A 9,521-nucleotide genomic window follows, 5' to 3' on the forward strand; every position below is an offset into this window, starting at 1 on the left:
ACGAAAGTAAACTTTAAAATTATTAAATATCTATTATTGTACTAAATATTATTATAATAATGATATTTTATAATATTTGAATTTATATTAATGTAATTATTAAATATTTATTTTTATTGATTTAAAAAATATATTTCGTGAAATATTTATAATATTATAAATATTATGTTAGGTTAACAAAAATAATCGTTATACATCATAAAATAAGGAAGAAAAACCATACCTGCAGATATTTAAAAATAATGAATTAGGCGATCAAAGGTTACATAATATTAATAAACAAAAGAATAAGATAATAGTAAAGGTTAAAAAGGACTTAAGGTGGATTTAAGATAATGTTAGACGAATTTTATTTAAAAAAACTTATAAACTCTTAATATATTGCAAATGATATAATTTGATTGTCGGTCTAAACTAAAATTTTGTAAAGTGTTAAAATAATAAACAGAACTAAGGTTTTTTTTTTATTTTATTTTTCCTTTTAAAAATCAAAGGATGCTTTTTTTTTTTTGTATTGTATTGATTTCAATTTGAAGCGTGGTAAGTTATGTTGATTTTTGGTATATTGCTTAAAAATGATTTTTTTTTTAATTAAAAATCGAAATAAGAAAATATAATTTGTTTTCTATACAAAAGCTCCTAAATATTACAAAAATTAGTATCATTTTATTCTAATTTGTTTTCTATATATGTATCTAAAAGTTAATATCTTAAAGAGATTATATGTTTTAGCAACAAATTAAAACACAAAAATGTGGCTGGGTTCTCTGCTCATTCACCCTATAATTTTGTTTTTGTACAACTGGTTTTTCTTGAAAAGAGACGACATTGATGGATTATATATATATATGGTGGTACTGATTAATTATTTATAAAAGTAATAATGAACATTAATTGCACACTTTGATTATTAATAAGAGTTGAGAAAGCTTGAAGTAGAAAAGATTCATTACAAAGTAACGTCATCATAATATTATCATCAAACACAAAACAGTAGTAGGTTTATTATTGGAGACCAATTTGGCTTGCTAGCTTCCACTTGGCTTTCAATGCCTCATCCAAGCACTCCTTCATGGATTCCTCTTTTGAAGAAGACTCTTGGAATCTTCTCCAGTCAGTTTTCTTCTTCTGTAGCTCAGCTATCCCAACAATCTAGAATTGTTGGGATGTGGTTCTTCATCAAGATGTTTCCTTAACTGTTGATAGTAGAATTTTCCTGTGATCTTCTTCAGAGATGCCATTAGAAAATCTACCTTAAACAGACTCCAAAATTCTGCAAAGTATATGTAGTGATACCATTGTTGAAGAAGATGTTTAGTGATGTCTATCACCAAAGTGGTATGCATCTCTTTCATCACTTTACATATAAAGAAAAACCCGATACTCTTCAATTCTTGAGAACAACCTGACTCGCTTCTACTAATATCTCCATATTTGTGAAGCAAATTATTCATAGCAGATGCCAAATGTAAAGGTATGGAATAACCTTCAATGTCGACAACTTTCAATGCCATATCATTGGATTTTATTTTCAACTTCTTATCCATATAGGAAGAATGAAACTCTTGAAAAATAAACGACACAAACTCATTTTTTGCAAAAGTAGAAAATTTTATAACCTCGTCAATTTGATCATCATCTTCAAGTTTAAGTTGAGTAGTGTTTTCACTGATCACTTCCTCATCTTCATCCCAGTAAAAATAATATTTAAGCCAGTCTAGCTCATTTGCACGTAATTTAAGTATTAAATCTCTTAATGTCAAAAGAGATAATGTGCCAATGTCTTTAGGAGAATTCCAAAGATCTTCTCCCAATGTCTTTAGCTTCACATTTCTAAGGTCTCCTTTCAATATATTTATAATCTACACAACGTTAAACCAAATAAAAATTATATATTAACATCCAAGATTAATAATAATTCAATAAATAACAATTATTATTAAAAATAAGAACAAATTTTAATCAACTAAAATAATCAATTCTTGACGCATGCGTCAGTTATCTGACTGGTTTAAAAAATTTGATCGAATACAATGTGTAACTAGAACAATTTTTTACTTATAAAATACTAACAATTTTTTTTCCAAATTTATTTTTTCGTCTTTTTGTCCGTCCATTATTACTTAATTACAAATAAAAACTAGAAGAGCAAAATTATTTCAAACACTATTATATATTTCTTTTCTGTGTGTTGTTTATTGTGTCTCAACTCCAGCATTCACAACTAATAAGAATTCGGCTACCAAGTGAAGTTTAGTAATCATATTGGGTATAATTGTCACCATTACTCATATTATAGTTATTAATCATTTTTTGTAGCACATATTATAGTTATTAATAATTTGGTATAAAAAAATTATGTGAATAATTTCTTTGATTACGAATAAGTATATATATTTATATAAGTTAACTATACCAAAATTTGTATCCAAATGATTATAATAGTTATTATTTATAACTATATATCTACTGATTTTTGCTACTAAAAACAACCACTTAATGTTTTATCTTACTAATTTTTACTGCAAATTTTTGTATTATATAGAATTATAACAAAATGCTCAAAATATAGTTATTAATTTGATTAAAAAAATTATATGAATATCTTCTTTAATTACTAATAAGTTATAAAATAATGAAAAAAATAAAAGCTTAATATATTACAATTTGTACCCAAATTTACATCTTTTATGAGTTTTTTTAACAAGTTTACAAAAATATGATCTTTTTCTTCAAAAGAACTTATTTTATGGCTTTTTAAAAAAAAAAAAAAAAATCAATTTTATGGATTTAGATTCCCATATTTTTGTATAAAAATTAGTTTATGCCATAGTTTTACTCTTAATTAAGTTTATTTAAATTATGAGATTATTTTAGTTATTTAAGTGTTTTTTTATTTGATTATTTTTATATTAGTTTCATTATATAATATTGACTTAGAATTTTAAAAACGGAATTTAATCAATTTTATTGTTTTTATATTGTTTAATGTTTATTTTTCATAATTTAATTTTACAATTTCAAATCACAAATACATTTTCACTTTACTATTTTTAGTTTTGATCTCTTCCACTTCTCTTCTCGTTGACATCTTATTTCTCCTCCCTCTTTGTCAATTTTTTTAGAGAAAACTTCTTAGAGCAGTCCCAATGACTGCTGTATAGCACATAATTTTTTAAAATTTTAGAGAACCGGTCAAAAAAAGAGCTCCATCAGCTACTGTATTATACATAAATGTTTTAACTTTGCTACAGTACTACACTATATTTATAACATACTGTTCATACTCTAAATTATTTTTTTTATTAATTTCTCATACTTTCTCTCTCTCCTTGTCTCCTTCAAGCTCTACTTCCATTTTTTTTTATTTGAATGTCTTTCTTTAGTTATTTTATATTAATTGAAACTAGCAACACAACAAAAAATTAGTTATGATTAATTTATTTAAATTATAATTTTTTTTTCTTTTTTTTATATATATACTCTAATATATATATTTTCTCTCTACCATAGATTTTTGCATAACAAATCTTTCAATATCTTTAGTTATATAAATATTTGAAATAAATATTAATGTAAATATTAAGATATATAATAATATTATTAATAGTTAGATAAATATTTGAAATCAATAAAAAATAAAATATTTAAATGTTGTAAGGAAAATATATTTTAGCTTATTTTATAAATTTGGATTAATTAAAAATAAAATATTATTATATTTGACATTATGCATAGATAAATATTGCAAGTATTAAAAGATATATAAATATTATTGTAAGAAATAGAGATATTACTGAAAGTGATTGAAAATATTTAAAATTAATAAAATCATAAAATTAATAATATTTAAATGATATAGAGAAAAAAATAGAGAATCTGATGTATGGTGTAATGTAAAACTTAGAGGTAAAATAGAAAAATGTGTGTTTTGAAGAGGGATTTTAAAGGATAGAGTAGAGCATCCATTGTGAGTGCTCTTATTAAGTCACCTTCCCTTCAACTCAAAATATTTTATTATTTATTATCATTTTTTATTATTGTACTTGTTTTTTTTATTATACATAAAAAAAATCAAATTAATTTTTTTGTTCTATTTTTTTTTTACATTTTTTTTAATATATCATGACTATTTTTTTCCTTGTTTGGGTTAAGTAACTAATAACAATCACATTTTCATATATGATTTTTTTTTTCAAATTTGGATATTCCCATCAGGGTAACCAAATACCCATTCACATTTTCATATCAGTTATTTTTTTTATTTCAAATTTGAATGTTTACATTAGGGTATAACTGGTTACCCATTCATGTTTTTTATATCTATTTTTTTTCTTTTCAAATTTGGATATTCCTATCATGGTTATTGGTTACCTATTCAAGTTTTCATAGCTATTTTTTTTTCTTCCAAATTTTGATGTTCCCACTAGGGTAACTGGTTATCCATTCACATTTTCATCAAATTTTTTCTCTATTCATATTTGAATGTTCTCATAACTGGTTACACATTCACGAATTCATATCTATTTTTTTTCTTTTTTAATTTGGATGTTCCTATCAGGGTTACTAGTTACCCTTTCAAGTTTTCATATATATATATATATATATATATATTCTACATTTGGATGTTCCCACTAGGATAATTGGTTACCCATTCACTTTTTCATATAATTTTTTTTCTTCTAGATTTGAATGTTTCCATCAGGGTAACTAGTTACCTATTCACATTTTCATATTTTTATTGTTTTTCTTTCCAAATTTGGATGTTCCAAATAAGAGTTAAAGTAAAAAGAAAATGCTGAAAACATTTATTTGAATTTTTTTTACATATAATGGAAAAAACTATAAAAAAAAAAACAATTACAATAATAACAATAAATAATAAAACAATAAAATAATTATGTAATGTTAAAATATATGTGTGAAAAAAAGTAAATGGAAGGAGAAAATAATAAGTACAAAAAAGAAGAAAAAAAGCAAAGGAAAAAAAACTAAAAAAATATGAAAAAAAATTAAACAAAAGAAATGATGAAGGAAAAAAATGAATGAATAAAAATGAAAAGACGAAGATAAATAATGGGAAAATGGAAAGAAAAAAAAAAGACGAAGGAAAAAATTAGTAGAAAAAAAAGAAAAAAAAAAAGAAAAAAAAAAGCTCATATGTGTGAAAAAATAAAAAAACGAAAAATAAAAGGAGGAAATAATAAATACAAAAATGAAGAAAAAAATATAAACAAAAAAGAAAGAGAACTAAAAAAATATGAAAAAAATTAAGACAATACAAATGCAAGGAAAAAATAGATAAATGAAGAAGAAGAATAATAATAATGAAAAAATAGAAAGAAACACAAAGAATGAAGGAAAAAATTGGTAGAAAAAATGTAAGAAAAAAAAAATAGAAGAACAAATAAGTAAGGGAAAAAAGAAAGAAAAAAACTGAAAAAATATATTATATGGTCTTATGCAAGAAAAATTGTAAAAATTTAGCTGCAGCAGCAAAAGAAAATTGTTTGTTAGGGTGTCTCTCTAGCTGCAGCCACACAGATAGGTTTATGTTAAATGATTTGTATGGTCTTAAATCTAATTAGTTCTGAATTACTTCCTACATGCAATGCAAGTTCAGAAATATATTATAAGTATTCTATTATGTTTATATATTTATATGAACAAATTCTGAACTTTGATGAAAAAGTAGTCACCCTTTTGTTGTATGTGTTAAAACTTGAATGTGCTTTGAAAACCTACATAGCTTGATTAATAAATTAATTGATTTAAAACCTAGTTAGTGATCTAATCGATTCTCCATGATTAAATAATGTAATCTAAGGTGACTGCTAATTATGTACACCGCCCCTGCATTTTGTGCTATACCTTGATAATGTTTATTATTTTCGTGGAAATTTCAAATGATCTGCATCATCATCGATCATTGATATATTTCAAATTTCATTGTTATATTACTTTCTACATGCATAAATATGTGCCTCTTTTGATAATATATATATATATATATATATACTAGATACAAACGTGCATACACATGTTTGCTTAGTTTTATTTATAAAATTTATTAATTTTTTTATTGAATTTATATTAATATCATATAAATTTCAAATAAATATCATATTTTAATTAAATAGTTTATTTATTTTTGTTTAAGTTTATATTTGTTCTATTTTTTGAATTTGGGAGTGACAATTATATATTATATGTTTAATGTAATATTAAATATTATACCTGTATTTTAAATTTAAGTTTCTTGCTAGTTTTTTTTAAAAAAAAATCAATTTGTTATTAATTGATAATAGATTATATTATATATTTAATATGATATTATTCTAATAATTGAGTTTAAGTTTAATTAAATTTTATTTAAGTTATAAAATAATTTTATTATTTTTAAATAATTATCATTGTAAAATATCTCAAAAATATTTTATTTTAATTTGTTTAATTATATATTATTTTTAAAAAATTATAATTGTAAAATATCTCAAAAATATCTTATTTTAATTTTTTAATTATTTATTTTATTTTATTTTAATTTAAGTATTTACAAACTATCATTAGATATAAAAATATTCTGTTAAATATAAGAATATTCTGTTAAAGTTAACATTAAAAAAATAAAAAACCATTAAAACAAAAAAAAATTATTATCTATACACTTATTATATAAAATAGATATATATAAGCCTCTATTTTCATCATAACTTTCTTATCACTACTACTTCACACAAAAACAAAATAATAAATTAATCTCCCACTAATAATGAATGAATTAAAACTGTGAGACCCTTGCCGTATTGTTATTGAAATATCCCGTTTCTTCTCTCCAACATGACCTAAGAAAATCATATCTCTCTCTATATATATAAAATTAATTCTTACATCCAAAATTTTGGAACTTCTGTCGGCCAGCATTAACACACCTTATAAATGTGCAGGTAATTTAAGTATTAAATCTCTTAATGTCAAAAGAGATAATGTGCCCATGTCTTTAGGAGAATTCCAAAGATCTTCTCACAATGTCTTTAGCTTCACATCTCTAAGGTTTCTTTTCAATACATTTATAATTTACACAACGTTCAACCAAATAAAAGTTATATATTAACATCCAGAATTAACAATAATTCTGTTACACCCAGATTTCGAGATAAGAAATTATGACCTCGAAGGCTGGACTTGTCGAGTGTGAGCTAGAGATATATAAAAATGCATGTTCATGGTCTAGCTGTAAAACCCCCGTAGCAAGATAGCAATCTCGAAGATGTAACCTCGAGATTCTTTCTAAGCTCGAAAGAGCATAGCATCGAGATTCATCCGTCAACGAATGCTTTCAGACCGAGTAGTCTGAGCTTAAAGAGCACAAGCTCGAAATGTGACAGCCTCGATGGTATCTATCTGCTCCGAGCAGGTCTTGGAATAAGACGGCCAGTTCGTAACCTGTCTGTAAACCTTGACTGATGCGATGCTGGTTGCTGATCTCGGAGATTTGATGAGTCATCTGATGTAACGCGTTCTGTACGTTTAAAGATACTTATTGTTGTAACATCTCAACATTAAAGGGATATTAACAAGTCTGTTATCACAAAATTGTAGTTGGTATTGGAGGAAGATTGTTGAAGTCAAGAATGCTATTAAGGAAAAAATGGAGATGGAGGAGTTTAGGAACATGAAAGTTACTATTTCTGGTTTGTGTGGGAAGCTTTGGCCGAATCAATCACAAAAAGTTTGGCATGCCTTCACTTGGAACAGGTATAGCTTTCCTAAACACAAATTTATCACTTGGTTAGCTTGTCAAGATAAGTTGTTAACAAGGGATAGGCTGATTCGGTTTGGCATTACTACTGAAAGTAATTGCCTCCTTTGTGAGCAGGCTGCTGAATCTCATCAGCATATTTTCTTTGATTGCTTCTATAGTAAAGAAATTGTTTCAAGGATCCTTTCTTGGGTGGAGATGAAGGTGACTCAAAGAACTTTAGAAGCTTGTTTGAAGAGCATTAAGAGAAGGAAATTGTCAAAATTCAGGAGAGATTTTCTTGTGGCTGTTCTGAATGCTGCTATGTATTGCATTTGGGAAGCAAGGAATGTAAGTTTGTGGGAGCAAAAAGTCTATACTGTAAATAATATAGTCAAAAAGATTAAATATGATGTTTGTAATAGGTTTTCTCATTTTAAAAGAGAGAGAACAAGTAAAGTAGATAGAGATTGGTATGAGGCTTTGAGCTCTAGTTATGGAGCATTTTGATGGCTGTTGTATAGAGTTGTAAAGAGGTTGTTGGGCAATAAAAATTCTACTCATTTCTCAAAAAAAAAAAAAAAAAAAAAAAAAGTCTGTTATCCATTTTCTGGTTTTCAGGGGACGTTTCCTTGTATATAGGAGTTACAGCATTTAATATCATTATTTCAATTAATATGCAGAAGTATCTTCCCTAAATATGTGGGAATGAACTCTGAAAACTCTCTATAAATAGAGAGGTCATGAGCACTTGTAAAGGACCGATCTTCGGATATCTTGAGAGAAAACTCTGGAGAATTCATCTCTGAAGGATTTCCAGAAAACTCCAAGTTCTAATAAAATAGACTCGTGGACTAGGCAGATTTAACTGTTGAACCACGTAAAACTTTTGTTGTTCCACTATACTATTCACCTGCACCATAGCTCATATTGTTTAATTGCTCTATATTTTAAGTTGACGAAAAACGGCGTCAAAAAATTCAATAAATAACAATCATTATTAAAAATAAGAACAAATTTTAATCAACTAAAATAATCAATTTTTGGCGCATGCGTTAGTTATCTGTTAAAAAATTTGGGCTAATTTGTATTTAATAATTTGATCTGTTACAATATGTAACTGGAATAATTATTTACCTATAAAATATTAACAATTGTTTTTCGTCTTTTTGTCCATCCATTATTACTTAATTGCAAATAAAAACTAGAAGAACAAAATGATTTCAAACACTATTATTTCTTTTTCTGTGTATTTTTTATTGTGTCTCAACTCCAGCATTCACAACTTATACGAATTCAGCTACCAAGTGAAGTTTAGTAATCATATTGGGTATAGTTGTCGTCACCATTACTCTTTTTTTTTTATTTACATTTTTTGTAAAGATCATGACTATTTTTTTCCTTGTTTGGGTTAAGTAACTAATAACAATCATGTTTTCATATATGATTTTTTTTTTCAAATTTGGATGTTCCCATTAGGGTAACCAAGTACTCATTCACGTTTTCATATCAGATATTTTTTTTCTTTCAAAATTGAATGTTTACATCAGGGTAACTGGTTACCCATTCATGTTTTTATATCTATTTTTTTTCTTTTCAAATTTGGATATTCCTATCATGGTTACTGGTTACCTATTCAAGTTTTTAAGCTAATTTTTTTCTTCCAAATTTGGATGTTCCCACTAGGGTAACTGGTTACTCATTCACATTTTCATCAAATTTTCTCTCTCTTCATATTTGAATGTTCTCATAACTGGTTACACATTCACGTTTTCATATC

General features: G+C 25.3%; 1 protein-coding gene across 1 annotated transcript; it reads left to right on the forward strand.

Annotated features, from left to right (window-relative positions):
* Positions 1 to 7,651: 7,651 nt before the first annotated feature.
* Positions 7,652 to 8,251, forward strand: LOC133784728 (uncharacterized). Its single transcript, XM_062224008.1, has one exon. The coding sequence runs from the start codon at positions 7,652 to 7,654 to the stop codon at positions 8,249 to 8,251; it is 600 nt and encodes a 199-aa protein (XP_062079992.1).
* Positions 8,252 to 9,521: the final 1,270 nt, after the last annotated feature.

This window comes from Humulus lupulus, chromosome 6, assembly GCF_963169125.1.
Source record: "Humulus lupulus chromosome 6, drHumLupu1.1, whole genome shotgun sequence".
NCBI classification, from domain to species: domain Eukaryota; kingdom Viridiplantae; phylum Streptophyta; class Magnoliopsida; order Rosales; family Cannabaceae; genus Humulus; species Humulus lupulus.